We start from the raw sequence: 15,817 nt of genomic DNA, 5'->3' as shown, positions 1-15,817 counted from the left end.
GATTTTATGTATGTATGTAGGTGCATGTATATTATATGCATGTGTATCCACTACATAAAGATACAGGAAGCTCTCTTGATGTACAGTGTCCAGAATTTATGGTATGCAAATCCTTCCTTGGCAGCCATAGAAGCATATACTATATCATGTCTTTTCCTTCTTCTCTCAGCCTGGATAGTTTGAAGTCATGTCTCTGAGAGACTGAGGCTTCCTAAAGCACCGATGTGAAAAAGAAATACTCCTCCCTATGTCCCTTATGTGGTACCTTTTTGGGGGAACACATTATGAAGTACAAGATCTGTGGCTCTCCTCACCAGGATGGAAGCAGAGATAGGAGTGCTAGAGAGCAGAGTGGCATGGAGGAATTAGAATTGCCAAACAATTGTGGACTAGAGAATCTTTTACTAGTTAGTTAATAAAACATTTATTAAGCACTCACTATGCCAAGCTCTGTGCTAAGTTCTAAGAATACAAAGAAAGGCAAGAGACAGTCCCCACCCTCAAAGTCCAGTTCACAGTCCAATGGGGGAAGACAGCACATAAGAAGACAATAAAGAGCAGGTGTTGGGAGGAGGGGCATACCAGATTGGGAGCATAATGAAGTCCTAAAACCAAGTGGGAAATGATCAAGTATCTGCCCTGGGCCCCAGTCCTTAAATAGAGATTCTGAGAGGAGGTCTCTGAGCTTTGCTGTCTTCCCATTCTAGTCAGAAGGTAGGAGGGACCCAAGGAGGTAGGGTACTAAGGAGATTCTTGCAAATAAGATGAGTTTCTAGAGACAATGATGAAGTCCAGGTGAGTAGTAAGATGGCAGATGATGAAGTGTTTGTTCTAGGTCTCCTCCTTAAATAGTCCCCAGTAGTCTAGGCTTATTTGTTCTCTGTTACTCCTATAGTATATCATAGCAGTCATGATTCCCGTTTACATTATATCCACCATGAAAAGGAAGGGTGTCCTATGTGTTCATAGAAGTACTTAGTTTATAGTTTGAGAGTAACATTGGTTTGTTGGGAACTTCATTTTAGCTAGAGTAATTACTACAAGCTTTGTAGGATCTGCACACTAGTAGTTTCATTTATAGCTCTGAACAAATTTCATTAATTCTATGTATAACCTTGTGAAATTCAGTTCCCTGTCATCATAGTTATCAGTAGTAGCTTATTCTAGAAACCAAGAAAATTACTGATTTTGAAATACTTTAACAAAGAAAACTGAATTTGTAATTTTGCTTATTCACAAAAATTGATTCAGTATAACATTTCTTCATGAACATTACAATTTATCTCACCAGAAAAGATGATATTATTGTTTTGTTCTATAATTTACTGTAATTGAAAACAATAAAACTTAGTTTGAGATACACATTTTTCCTTAAGATTTGCTTTGGTAAAATTATTCTGTTTCATTGCATACTTGAAAACCATAAGGACTAAATCTCCATTTTCAAAGGTTGAATCTACTTTCTTTTTGGTTGCTATTGGATACATTGCACCACTATAGTGTGGGTGATATTAAAACAATGGTTAGAAATAAATTGATTTAGGTATGAGATTTTGATATTTATGTCTTGGAAAAAGTTGGATAGAAGAAAAATTGAAATTGTGTAATTTTTGAGTGATCTTACTTTGATAAGAAGGGTAAGATATTGTTAGGATTAGAATCATAGGCTTTCGGAGTTTGAAGAACTCTGAGAAATCAGGTAGTGTAAAATTTTTATTGTACAAAGGAGGAAATTGAAACCCAGAGAGTAGAAATTCCTATGAAAATACTTGGCTTGAGTAAAGTAGTAATAAAAGATACAGGTGATGTTTTCTATGAACTATTGTAAATTGAATAGCTTATTTTATATATTTTTTAACTCATCCAGCTTTTGAAATATGAGTTTAATGTTTTAAGATTATGTAATTTAATTATAAGTTAATAATGTCCAGGTAGATCAGTAGATCTATAGTTTTTAGGAGTTTATATTTTATATATAGATCATAGATCAGTACCAGTTTTTACAAAAGGAATAATAATCTTTTTTTTAAGCCATGTTATTTTTATAATGGCCTACAATCTATTTTTTTAAACCCTGTAATCTGTTGTGAAACAAAAATCATTAAAATTTTTAAGCACTATCCTAAACCATAAAGGAGATCAAAGGAAGTTCTAAAGTAAGCATCATTATTTATAGATATTAAAATAAAAATATTGTCATAATATCTTCATAACTGATCAGAAAAGTCATTTTAGTTTATTGAAGTATTGTTTTTGGTTATGAGTTAGATTGTGCCAATGTATGAGGTAGTAGTTGTAAAACTGAGAACCAGAGATTTTATAATTGTTGAGTTCCTTTAATTTTTATTAAAGAAATGTGTTAACCAAAGCAGTCTTGCAGTGAAAGAAAAACTATGCTCATTTTTCTCTGAATCAAAATAAGTTTCTTTAGAATTTTCCCTCTTGAAATGTAATTCCATAATGATTATAATTGTTATTTTGTCTGAATATAAAATGATTTCATGAATTAATTGGACTTGTGTTATTTCTACATTCAGGTAGTGGAAGTATATGGCCTTTTGGCTTTGGGAATGTCCTTATGGAATCAGCTTGTTGTCCCCGTTCTTTTCATGGTCTTCTGGCTTGTTTTATTTGCTCTTCAGATTTACTCTTATTTCAGCACACGAGATCAGCCTGCATCACGGGAGAGGCTTCTTTTCCTTTTTCTGACAAGGTAATTAGCAGGAATATGATACCATTTTCCATAGGAACACAAAATTCTAATATAGGAATGGTAAACTTTGATGTTATTCTTCATTCTAGCAAATGTTTCACATCATAGAGTTGCATTAGTATTTGGCTTTTACATTTTATGGGTAGCCCTGGTATGACAGGTGAGTTGTAGACTCTGTAGTACATTAAATACATTAGAGAAATAAGTTTAATAATGATTTTCATACTGGGATAAGAGCACTAAATATAGCAATTTTTAAAATGTTTTTATTACTCAGATTGAACTAACTTATGAAAAACAAGTATTTTTTCTTTATTGGGAAAATCGGTTTGCTTATCTCATGGTTAGTGAAATAACACATATCATATTCATTAAATATTTGATCCAAAGAAATGTCAAACATTATTTGTAAAATTTGGTTTGGATTTTCCCAAATGTCACTTGTTTTCTTTTTCTTTCTTTCTTTTGGTTTTTTGGAGGGGGTAAGGCAGGGCAATTGGGGTTAAGTGATTTACCCAGGGTCACACAGCTAGTAAGTATGTCAGGTGTCTGAGGCCGGATTTGAATTTAGGTCCTCCTGACTCCAGGGCTGATGCTCTACTCACTGCACCATCTAGCCTCCCCTTGTCAGTTGTTTTCTTTTCCCAAACCAGTTACTTCTTACTTGGTTTTGCTCATTCTACCTTTGTGTCTTCTATGCTGGGCTGTGAACTCCCAACATAAAGATATCCAGAATCTAGCAGACATTTGTTGTTTCCTTTGGCCCATAATCACTTTAATAGACAGGTGAGGATTCAAGTGTGTGCTGAAAATCAAATTGTAATTTGTAACTTATAATAAAGACCAGTTGTAATTCCAGTTAATGGGTAGAAAGTAAATGACTTTTTATTCATCAAATATTTGAATGCCCACTGTGTGCTTATTACTATGGCAGACACAAAAATACATATTGTAGTGTAACTTATAGTTAAGTTGCTGAAGAGATAGGAACTGGACTTTTAATTTCATTACTGCATTCTGGCCAGCCTCCTTATTCCCCAACTAGTGGAACTTGGACTCTATCCCTAGGAACTTGGGGTTCTGATAGGTGAGCTTTTGCCTTATCTTGCCCTGGAACCAGGCCACTGCTCCACTTGCTCCTGGCCATTTCCAAACAGTGCTGCTGGTTGCATATTTACTAGTCCTCCCCACAGTTCCCCTTTATAAGTTGAGTCTTTCCCTTTAAAATGTAAGATCCTTGAGGCAGGGACCATATTGCTTGCTTCTATGTCCCTAACACTTAACACAGTGCTTGGCACATAGTAAGTGCTTAATAAATACTTTTCTATTCATGTATCCATCCATGCATATACATACACACAGCTATTAAACCTTAGTTTAGGTCCTCATCAACACCCTTCAACGCACCAGCAACCTTCTTATTGGTCTTGTTTCTACTCCAGTGCCCTTCTGCTTAAATCCATCCTGTATTTTGCTGCCAAAGTCTCTTTTCTACTTGAATCAATTGCAGTAGTTCCTTATTGCCTCAAGGATAAAATATAAACTCCTTTGTTTAGCTTTTAAAGCTTTTTACAAACTGGTCCCAGCCTGTCTTTCCAGCTGCATTGTACATTACTCCTCCTCCAGTACTCTGTGATCCAGACAAACTGGCCGCCTCTCTTTTGTCGTATAGGATCTTCCACCTCCCATTTCTGTTTCTTTGCATTCACTACCCACCTGGCCTGAAGCATGTTCTGTTCTCACTGCTACCTTGTAAATTCCTTTTCTTCATTCAAGTCATAGTTCATGCACTGCCTTTCAGAAAAATCCTTTGTCGATTCCCCTGAACTTCTAGTGCTGTCTTTTCCAAAATACCTTGTATTTAACAACTTTATATCTGTTTGCATTTGTTCTCTTGATAGTCATTCTGTATTATATTTATTTATGTACTTGTCTTCCCCATTGGAACTTCTATTTTGTTGTTTAATTGTTTCAGTCTTGTCTTACTCTTTGTTTACTCCATTTGGGGTTTTCCATTTCCTTCTTTACCTCACAGATAAGGAAACTGAGGCAAACAAAGTTAAGTGACTTATCGAGCTAGTAAGTGTCTAGGGCCAGATTTGAACTCAGAAAGATGAGTCTTCCTGACTTCAGGCCTGGACTCTTATCTGCTGCCACACCTAACCTAACTAAGGGTCCATTAGAATTTGAGCTCCTTGCAAATTGGGATTATTTTTTAAATTCATTGTTTTGTAGTAGTTATTTTCTAAATGCTTGTTGATTGATTGACTGTCATAAATTATCGAATTTGTTTTCATTCGTGTGAAATAGTAAAAAGTAAAACATGCCAAAATGTATTCATATTTAGACCAGGAGAAATTATCCTTTAAAGGGACCTTAAAAGTAAATTTCCCTTCTTTGAACAAAATAAAAGAACCCAAAAGTAGGGTTAGAAGACTATTATAGTATGATGCTTGGCTATGAGAAGACACCCACTTTCCGCATATGCTTTCTTTGTAGAGATGTGAGACTATGGGTGTGGAACTGCATGTAATGTCACATTTTTTCAATGTGAACTTTTTTCCTTCTTTCTTTTAAGGAATGGCACTCTGGGAAGGGTAGGGGAGTAATGCAATGGGATGGGATAAGTGGTGTAAATGCAAAAGAAACAAATAAAAATTTATTAAAAAAACACAAACAACTATGGTATGTTTGAAGAAGTCTACCAATGCTAGAATTATGGGAAAAGTTGAAATGCTTATAGTACATAATAAAGTGATTTTCATTGAATAACATTTCAATGATCCTGTGAAGTTTTGTTTTCTGAAAAGAAACAACAATTTTGACTTTTTGATAACTAGATTTCATATGCATGTAGTCAGACTATCAAGATGAAACAAATTTTTTTAATTTAATTTATTTAATATATTTAGTTTTCAGCATTGATTTTCACAAGAGTTTGAATTACGAATTTTCTCCCCATTTGTACCGATTTTTCTCCCCATTTCTGCTGAAACAGATTTTAATACCTAATTTAACATCCCTCCTCTTAAAGTTCTGTGCTGATTCCTTTTCTTTGAAATGAGGCAACTCTGGGTCCTCTAAAGTGATATGAGAAGAATACGAATTCTGGGAAGTCTTCTCTAAAAAGGTTCTGCATAAAGACAGTGATGGAATATTTGCCTGACATCTAAAGACCAGCGAAACCTTTTCCAAAAGATAAACCACCAGGTGATGAAAAGTTTTAGTCACAGAATCTCAAGATGTAGGGAAATTGCAGTTTGCAGCAGTGGGTAAAATCACAAATCTTTGGAAGTATTGGAAAAAAAAAAATAATGCCCACTAAGCTTTAGTAGTAACACCATGTTGCTTTTGAAAAAATGTTTATCTTTGGCAATGTCTGCTTTTACTTCGCCAGTCAAATTGTAGTGTGTGGTGTGATTGTCAGACTAATTATCTAAGTAGAAAATGAGAATCTTTAGTGGCTTAAATCACAGAATCTCTGAGTTGAACAAAGCCACAGACGTCATGTAGACTAAACCGTACCTGAGCAAGAATTCCCTTTATAGCATCTTTACATGTGTTCATATAGCCTTTGTATGAGGACCAATAAGGAACTCTCTGTGTCTGAAGATGGCCTCTCCCACTATTGGTTAGCTGTAATTACTAGGAGATTTTTCCTTGCATTAAGCCAAAAATCTGTAACCTCTGTAACTCACCCCTTGCTCCATATTCTGTCTTCTGGCACTAAGCAGAACAAGTCTGATCCCTCTTCTACATGATAATGATAGGGATTGGACTTGTAATTTCATCGGCACAGAGAACTCCCAAGCAAGCCACCTCCCTCTACTAGCAAAGGCCAATATCTTCCCTACATCTTTTTATAGACTTAGAGAGTTTTCTCTTGAGCACTGAGAAGTTAAGTGACTTGCTCAGATTCACACAGCCAAGATGTATCAGAGCTGGAACTTTGACCTAGGACCTTCTGACTTTGAGGCCAACTTTCTATCAGCTCTACCATGCCGCCTTTGTGATTTCTAACTGTGGTCTGTCATTCCTGGTTTTGTGGCCAAGTAAAACAGGGCTAATTCTTCTTTTACATGACAGTTCTTTAAATAATTGAAGACAAGTGTTAAACTTCCCCTTTTAGTATTCTCTTCTCCAGGCCTAACATTAACAATTCCTTCATAGATCATATGTAGTGTGATCATCAGTCCCCTCACTACTTGATTACTCTTGCCACAAAAAATTCTGGTTTGTCAGTGTTCATCTTAAGACGTGCTGCTCAGATTGATTATAGTGTTTTGAATATGCCCTGACCAGGCCAATAATACAGAGGAAACTCCGTCATTCTAAACACTTTTTTGTTGCTTTTTTTATGCAGCCTAAGATCAGAATGGCTACTTTGGTGCCATATCACACTTGAATTACTGACTAGAATTGAGGATTCTAACCATTTAAACCTACAGAACTTTTTTCTTTCTTATTTTCCTTTTTTAAAACAGCAACTGTTGTTTTGGCTACCATCCTTCATTGTATACTTATACAGTTTTTTTTTTTAATCAAATGAAAGACTTGTATGGATGCATGATCTTAATGATGTGGGTACTGTTTCTTATGGTGCAGATTGCACCCCGTCTGTATCTTCTCATCCTGTACAACTTGTCCATGTACTTCTATAAATGTCTTGATCTACCTAATGAGTCTGTGGATCATCCCATAAATGTCTGAAAATTACCAAATGCCTCAGTCTGACTCCATAATTGGCCCAATAGCTTTTCTAGTTATGTATCTATTTAGTTGTATCTTTTACACTAATTCTTGTGTGTCATTGGTTATGTGTTGCAGTTTTTTAATACACACCATACATCCCCTGCAATTTTGATTATTTGGAGGTTGTAGTAGTGTTCATGACTCTAATCATACATTTCTGGAAGAAATTTTGGATTTTGGACTGGAGGTCATTAGTGTAAGCAATTCCTGATGAGAAAATTGATTCTACCATTGCAAATCAGCACCTGCTTTGCAAATTGTAGTCTTAGGGAATTGCCTAGAGACACTGAGTGTTTCAAAGTTGTTTTTCTCTTTAATGTTATTGTCACTGTATAAGTTACTCTCCTAGTTGAACCCACACCTTCCTGATTCTGAGTCTAGCATTATCTACTACTCTACTGTGCCTTTGGAAGAATATTACAATTAAAAAGATGGATCTTTATTTCAGGGAGAAGCCTGAAGTTGAAAATAGGGTACAATTTCCCAGATTCATTCCAACCCACCGTTTTCATTATTCATTTTGGAGCTATGCTTATTGTCCCTCTGCATTATGTCTTCTACAGATATATGTTCTAATGAATGAGTTCAGTGGTCATAGTGTGGACAATAAGCAAATATGACTTTATGTTATAGTGGGAAGATTCTTGAATTCAGAGTCAAAGGAACTGAATCTGAGCACTAACTTTGCCATTTATTATATGTGACCTTCAGCAATGTGCTTAACCTCTTTGGGCCTCAACTTCTTTATTTATATAGCAAAATGATTGGGCCAGTTGACCTCCTAAGATTTCTTCCACTCTAAATCTATAATCTGCTTGTTTTTCCTGTGTTAATTGTGTAATTTTTTGAGTAGTTGTGAATCTAATTTAGGAAACTATTATCTTAGCACTTGAAATTGCAGTGTTATACATAAACAGGAGTGTGTGTAAAATTACTGTTTATAGGTAATCCCCCTGCAATTTGGACTCTGTGCTTGACATTTTTCCTTTCAATTGCAAACACTTTTGGCAAGGATACATCTCCCTTTTCATGCTTTACTTGATATGTTAACACTCAGAGTACTTGATATGTTAACATGTACAGCATGTAGCTTCAAGCAGTTCTGCATGTTAATATTTTAACAAGAGACATCCTGTTGGAGTAGTGCTTTTAAGTTTGCATTTTGTTCGTAATCAAATCCTTTTTTTGTCAACAAATAACCATAATGTATAGTAAATATAATAAGCATAAACAAAATAGTAATACTTTTATTCTCTTCACCTTTCATTCATTTTGTGTCATCCTAAGTTGTGGTTTGCAATAGAATATCATTTGTGAGGACTTGTCAGTTTCCTTATATTTCCATCAAGAATGTCCCTAATATGTGTGTAGACTGATCTCATAAAGGTTTTGTAGAGGTGGCAGTAGTAACATGCCATTGTATTAACTTAGCAAAATTTATTTAAACATTCTGTGATCTATGTTTTGGTGTACATGTAGCCTTTCTTCTTTATCATTATTTTTGGCACCACCCTCTTCTTTAATGCTTTGCAAATGAGCTTATATTCTCAACCCTTGTCTTTGGCTATTAATATATCTCTACTTGGCAAGGATATCAAGTGTTTTCTATTTGAGGCTATTTCTCGTCTCACTTGTACTTTTCATTAGGGTAGTTGTCTTATTTGAGAACAATTTCTGTAAGAATTAGAACAGTCCATGTCATTATTTGTTAATTCATCTTCTTTACACATTTTTGCTGTCAATAGTTTGTATAAATAGGTTAGGATGGAGTTGTTTTAACTGTATATTATATCTTCTCATTTTTCTTCTATTTTCCTGTTTTGACTATTGATCTACCAAGTCTGAGCTCTGATAATACATAGCTAATTTGGTAATGAGTCATTTCTTATCTCCTAAGACAGGCAATTTCATTTTTTCCTTATATGTTAGTATTTGGTATATCCACTACCTCCCACAAAAATAATTTAGTTATTTAGCAGTAAGGAAGACTACTCTAGATTGCATATTTAATTCAGTAAACATTACATGCTGCTATGTGCCAGGCACTGTGTTAAGTGCTAGGGATACAAAAAGAGGCAAAAATAGTCTCTGCCATCAAGGTGCTTACAACCTAATGGGGAAAAGACAATATGCAAACAAATATCTGCAGAATTAGCTATATTCAGGACAAATAGGAAATAATTAGAAGAAGGAAAACTCTGAAATTAAGAGTTGTTAGGTTAGATACTACTGTACTGTAAGAAATGATGAGCTGGTTGATTTTAGAAAAATGTGGGAAAACTTGCATGAAATAATGATAAGTGAAGTGAACAGAACCAAGAGAAAATTGTATACAGTAATAGCCATATTAGTCAAAGAGTAATTGTGAACAACCAAGTTATTCTGAGTACTGTAAGTACTCAAATCAACTATAAAGTATGTATGAAGGAAAATAAATGCTATATACCTCCAGAGGAAGAACTGATAAACAGAAGTACACATAGTATGGTTTTACATGTATATATAAATCTGCATCAAATGGTGGCCTTCCCTAGTGTGGGTTGGGGAGGGAGAGAGAGAAGGAGACAGTTCAAAACTTAAAATCTAACCAAAAAAATAAAGAGAAAAAAAATTGAACAGAAAAAAAAGAATAGTTTGCTAAGGCTTCCTGCAGAAGGTGGGATTTTAGTTGGGACTTAAAGGAAGCCAGGGAAGTCAGTAGTTGGAGCAGAAGAGGGAGAGTATTCAGGCATGGGGGCAACTAGAGATAATGCCCAGAGCTGAGAAATGAATTGTCTTGTTTATGGAGCAGCCAGGAGATCTGTTCACATCGAGGAGTAAGGTATAAAAAGACTGGAAAGGTCAGAGGGGGCTAGATTATCAAGGGCCTTGAATGCCAAACAACGTTTTGTATTTGCTTCTGGAGGCAATAGAAAACCACTGGAGTTTATTGAGTGGGGGTGATGGTAGTGACATGATCAGACCTGCCTTTTAGGAAAATCGTTTTAGTGGATAAATGGAGATGGATTGGAGTGGGGAGAGACTGGAGGCAGGTAGACCTACCAGCAGGCTGTTGTAATGATCTAGGCATGAAATGATGAGGGCCTGCAGTAGAGTGCTGAGAGTGTCAGAGGAGGAAAGGAGATGTATTCAAGAGATGTGGCAAAGATGAATTCAACAGGCTGGCAACGACTTGGACATGGAGGGGTGAGAGATAGTGAGGAATTGAGGATTACTGTAGAGGGCCAGCTCTGAGAAAGTCCATTCTGGGATAAGATACAGGCCAGAGGCCTGTTCTTGCCCTTGGGCTGATAACTCCGCATGTTGGCTCTCTATCCCTCCCATGCACGTGCTGCTCAGGATGAAAGCTCTTCAAGCCTCCTTGGTACACACTTGCTCTCTCAAAAACCCCTGTTTTTGAGTACCACCTGTGGGCTATTAAAACAATGTTGTTTATGGCAAAAGGGGAACAAAAGCATGAGGAAGTCATGCATTATGCAAATGGATTTGTTGATTCTGCTTGCCTAAAAGGTATATAAGCCCTGTCCCTCAGTTAAATAAACAGAGCTGTTCTTTGCTGTTCTTTACTTTTCTGCTTGGCCCGTGTTTTTCTTTTCACTCTCAGTGGCATTCGGCCATTTTAGCACCACAGCCGCTGGTGGCAGATGACTTCTAGTTTTTTAGCCTGAGAGACTGGGTGAAATATTTACCTTTGCAATAATAGTGAAGTTGAAGAAGGGAGGAGTAGGGGAAAAGATAGTGAGTTGTGTTTTTATCAAGTTTAAGATGTCTTCTGGACATCCTGTTCAAGATGTTTTGAAAGGCAGTTGTAAATACAAGATTGGAGATCAGTAGAGATATTAGGGAAGGATAGGTAGGTCTGGGAATCATCATCATAGAAATGGCAATTAAATCCATGGAAGCTGATGAGATCACCAAGTAAAGAAGTATAGGAGAAGAGAAGATGACCCAGGACAAAATTTTAAGGGACATCTATGGTTAAAGGGTGTGATCTGGAGGAGGAGACAGAGGAGCTGTCAGACAGGTAGGAGGAAAACCAGGAGAGAGTGGTATCCCGCAAATCCAGAGAGGAGAATATCAAGGAAGAGAGAGTGAATAGCAGTATCAAACAAAGGCTGTAGAGATATCAAGGAAAATGAGGATTGAGAAATGGCTATTGAAGTTAACATCATTAGTAACTTTAGAGAGAGAGAGAGCAGTTTTGGTGGAATGTTATGGTTGGAAGCCAGATTGTAAGGGGTTAAGAAGAAAGTAAGAAGAGAGAAAATGGAGGCACCAATTGTAGACAACCTATTTGAGGAGTTGAGCCACAAAGGACAGAAGAGAAATAGGATGATAGCTAAAATGGAAGGATCAAGTGAGGGTTTTTTCAAGATAGGGGAGACATGGGTGTGTTTGTAGGTAGTAGGGAATGAACCAGTAAAGAGGGAAAGATTGAAAATAAGTGAAAGAGTGGGGATATAATAGATTGTAAATAAGTGAGAGACCTTGGGCAAGTCACTTAATCCCAATTGCCTTGCCTCCCCACTCCAAAAAAGAAAAGTGAAAGAAGGGGCAGTCTGTTGGAGGGGATGAGATAGAATGGGATCACTTGGACAGGTAGAGGGGTAGAGGAGTAAGCCCATTTCATGTAAAACGGGTGAAGGAGGAGAAGAGCAAAGAAGGCATCTAAGTGATGGGAGATAAAGAAGAGGGGAGAAGAGGGAGTTCATGGCAAATGCCCTCAATTTTTTGGTAAAATATGATTTAAGATTCTCAGCTAAGAGAGTGGAGGGAGGGAGAGCCTTGGGAGGCCATAGGAGGAATGAAAAGGTTTGGAAGAGTCTCTCTGAAGAGTGGGACAGTGAGTTGATTAGGGAAGTATGGTAGGATTGCCTAGCAGTAATGAGGGCCAGTTGAAATTATGTAACATAAATTTGTAGTGGATCCCATCAGAACAGTTGTGTGTTTTTCTCCACTTTTGTTCAGTAGCATGTATGCAGACATTAAGGTGATGAAGGGTAGGAGTGATCCAGGGTGTGGCTTGGTTGGGCATAATTGGTGATTTTATAATGGGTTTTGGATTCAAGAGGAGAACACAATGTAGAAGTGAATTTGTTCATTAAAGAGTCAAGATAGGTAGAAGAAGAATGGGTGGCTAGTGCGAAGGAGGTGGCCTGGGAAAGAATTGAGGGATCAAGGGATTGAAGGTCACAGTGAGGATAAAGAATAAGATTATGTAAGGGAAGGCAGAGAGAGGTGAAAGGCCAATAGATTATGGTATGATAAGGGAATTTCAGAATTCTTGAATATGAAAGTGGTACATTTGTGGTTGATAGCAAGATTGAGGCTATGACCGTCTTTGTATATGGTTGAGGTGTGGGGTAGAGGAATATGGGAGGGAAAGTAGGTTGAGGAACTGACTAGTTAGGGTATTTGAAGGAGAATCATATATTTTCCATTGAACTGGACAACCATTCAATTTGGTATCTCGATTCACTTCAGCAAAAAATTAAAGCTGACGTTTATATAGCTTTAAAGCTTGCAAAGCACTTTACATATTGTGCTTATTTGATGCTGACAAGAAAAACTGTTATCCCAATTTTTAAAATCTAAATCATAGAGGAATCTAAAGCATATAGAGGTTAATTGGCTTCCTCAGGGTTGCACAACCAGAAAGTGGCTGTAGACAGGGTTCTTTGGCCTTCCTTATGCCAAGGCCTGTATTAAGTGCTTACTATATGCTGAATACTGTGCTAGGTGCTAGGGATATATGAAGACAAACAATAGCCAGCCCCCACCCTCAAAAAGCTTACATCTACTAGTAAGTTTTTTAAAGAAAATTTTATAAATAATAATAGCTTACTTTTATAAAGTGTTTTTCTTTTAGCCATATGGATTAGAAAGTAATATTAGTTCCATTTCACAGATGAGAAAATGGAGACTCAGAGAATAAGTAATCTAATCCAGACTTGGTAAGCTTCAGAGCTAGTATTCAAACTCAGGTTTCCTGACTCAAAGCCCATCCTTCGTAGAGAAGTTATCCTTCCATGTTCATTAAGTCATTATTTCATATCTCAGACCAAAAAAGTCATCATGTTTTCTGTTAATACTTTTCTTCATTTTTTATTTTACATATACCAAAATATGAAGTTAAAACTACATGTTCTAATAGTGTTCTATGATATTTTTAAAAAGCATGTTTTCTTTAATCAGAAAGAAATGGCTGCATAGAGGGGAAAATGTTTTTTGTTAAGGGGAGGGAACAAAGAAACTTTATTAATTCCTCCAGTTCCTTTTTTTGCTTCCTTAAAGCTACAATGTACATTTTCTATTGTTTGTATTCAGCAGGGCTTTCAGTGCACTTCATCACAGTTCTTTTTTCCTATGAGAAATTTTATAAGTAAACTAACTAGTTTTTTTCTCAAAGTGTCGAGTTCATCTTATACAATGTTTTGGTTTGTAATGTTTTAACACAAAGGAAATTGAGTAGCTTGTTTAGGGGGTCATTTCAGATCCAGTACTTTAATTATGACTTAAGTATTTATATTTCTTAAAGTTTTTATTTTCTTCTTCCTTCCAGTATTGCTGAATGCTGTAGCACTCCATACTCACTTTTGGGTTTGGTATTCACAGTCTCTTTTGTTGCCTTGGGCGTTTTGACACTCTGCAAGTTTTACTTGCAGGGCTATCGGGCTTTCATGAATGATCCTGCTATGAATCGGTGAGTTTAGTACTCTTAGAGAAAATCTAAGCATGTATTTAGAAACAAATATCTTATAGCTTAGACATTTAAGCTCCTAGAAATGATTATTAAATTTAAAAATTATGACTTTAATTAGAAACTTTTAATGGATATAGAAAGAAAAAAGATTGTCTTTTACAAATGTTTTTATGTTTAGCAAAAAGTATTAAGAAATCACAATTTTCCTGAAATAAAAGTATTTATTACCATGGGACCAGAAGAACCCAAATGCCTTATATCTTAACAAATTTCTTTGAAATCAATAGATACTAAGTGAATTGGGGTTTTTACATTGACAGTGCTAGGTGAGAAAACCTGCTGTGTCACTTGGGAGGATGGATGTAGCTGTATCTATATATCTATATTGAGGAGATATTGATGTCTTATTTCTCCCCATCCTCATAAGTGATATAGCAGGTTTTCTCGTGTGTGTGTGTGTTTGTGTCTATGTATTTTATATTCAGATAGAGTTATTTTTAAGTGTGCAAAGTACAGGCACGTGTAAGTAATATAACACCAAGAAGATCAGGCAGAACACTAAACTTATTTTTAAACTAATAAATTTTATTTTATACATGAAGTAAAACTGGAGCACTGAACAGTATAGTGTTTCTGTCCTCTTTGCAAAAAGAAGTAGCAAACTAATATACCATTTGTAGTTTATTTTAACTCTGGCTAGTTGGAATTTATTAATGTATCTGTATTCACTAGCATCTGTTATCTAAATATCTGTTTAGTATTTCTCCACTTAATGGAAATAAACTAAAATTCTGTTTATTTTTATTTTTATTCTCTCCCAAATAAACAATATAGGGGGATGACGGAGGGAGTTACACTCTTAATTCTGGCAGTGCAGACCGGTCTGATAGAACTGCAAGTTGTTCATCGGGCATTCCTGCTTAGTATTATACTTTTCATTGTGGTAGCTTCTATCCTTCAGTCTATGTTAGAAATTGCAGATCCCATTGTTTTGGCGCTGGGAGCATCAAGAGACAAGTAAGAAATAACCTTGAAAATCTTTTGTTTTAAAACTTTTTTTTAGCATAAATTTAGTGTGATTATTTAGGGAACAACCAGAGATAAAAATTGATGTTTTCTTTTAAAAAAAAAAGTTGAAAAATAAAAGGTAGAAGGATATATTTTGTGGTTCTCCTTATCTTTTTGTGGCTTTTTTATGTTGCTCATTTTCCCCCTTTGGCTTTTTTTTAATAGCCCTATTAAAAGTAGCTTAGAATCACTGACCTACCCAAAAGAAATCAGTAATAATAATTATCGAAAGTCACACAAATAAAAAAATTTATTTTAAAGAAATATATGAAATATTGTACTTAGCCATTAAAATGAAGAACAGGAAATAAAGCAGTTAAGTAAATAAATACAAATAAAAAATAAAGTTCTCTATTTTCACCAAGTAAGAGAGAAACCAGATTAGAGGAGGGGATGAGAATTAGTGAAATAAGAGAGAGGAGACAGACAGAAAGAGGCAAAGAGGCAAATACTAGGAAAGATAGATTGGGGATAACTGTATTTTTTGGTCATTTAAGCAGTTGTGGGTTAAAGATTATTCAAGCTATGTTTTGCTTGTAACCTTAGGTACTTGGCACTTCCAGTGAAGACTAGATGAAATT

The 15,817-nt window shown here is 35.8% G+C and overlaps 1 protein-coding gene across 1 annotated transcript in view; it reads left to right on the top strand.

Annotated features, from left to right (window-relative positions):
- RNF145 (ring finger protein 145) overlaps positions 1–15,817 on the top strand; it is a 100,623-nt gene that overhangs the window by 58,581 nt on the left and 26,225 nt on the right. The window contains exons 6-8 of the mRNA XM_036751812.1: positions 2,538–2,713; positions 14,028–14,168; positions 15,003–15,185. Coding sequence (XP_036607707.1) covers positions 2,538–2,713; positions 14,028–14,168; positions 15,003–15,185 — 500 coding nt within the window. The remainder of the gene's footprint in view (positions 1–2,537; positions 2,714–14,027; positions 14,169–15,002; positions 15,186–15,817) is intronic.

This window comes from Trichosurus vulpecula, chromosome 3 (genome assembly GCF_011100635.1).
Source record: "Trichosurus vulpecula isolate mTriVul1 chromosome 3, mTriVul1.pri, whole genome shotgun sequence".
Classification (NCBI taxonomy): domain Eukaryota; kingdom Metazoa; phylum Chordata; class Mammalia; order Diprotodontia; family Phalangeridae; genus Trichosurus; species Trichosurus vulpecula.
This window is presented reverse-complemented; position numbering and strand designations above follow the sequence as displayed.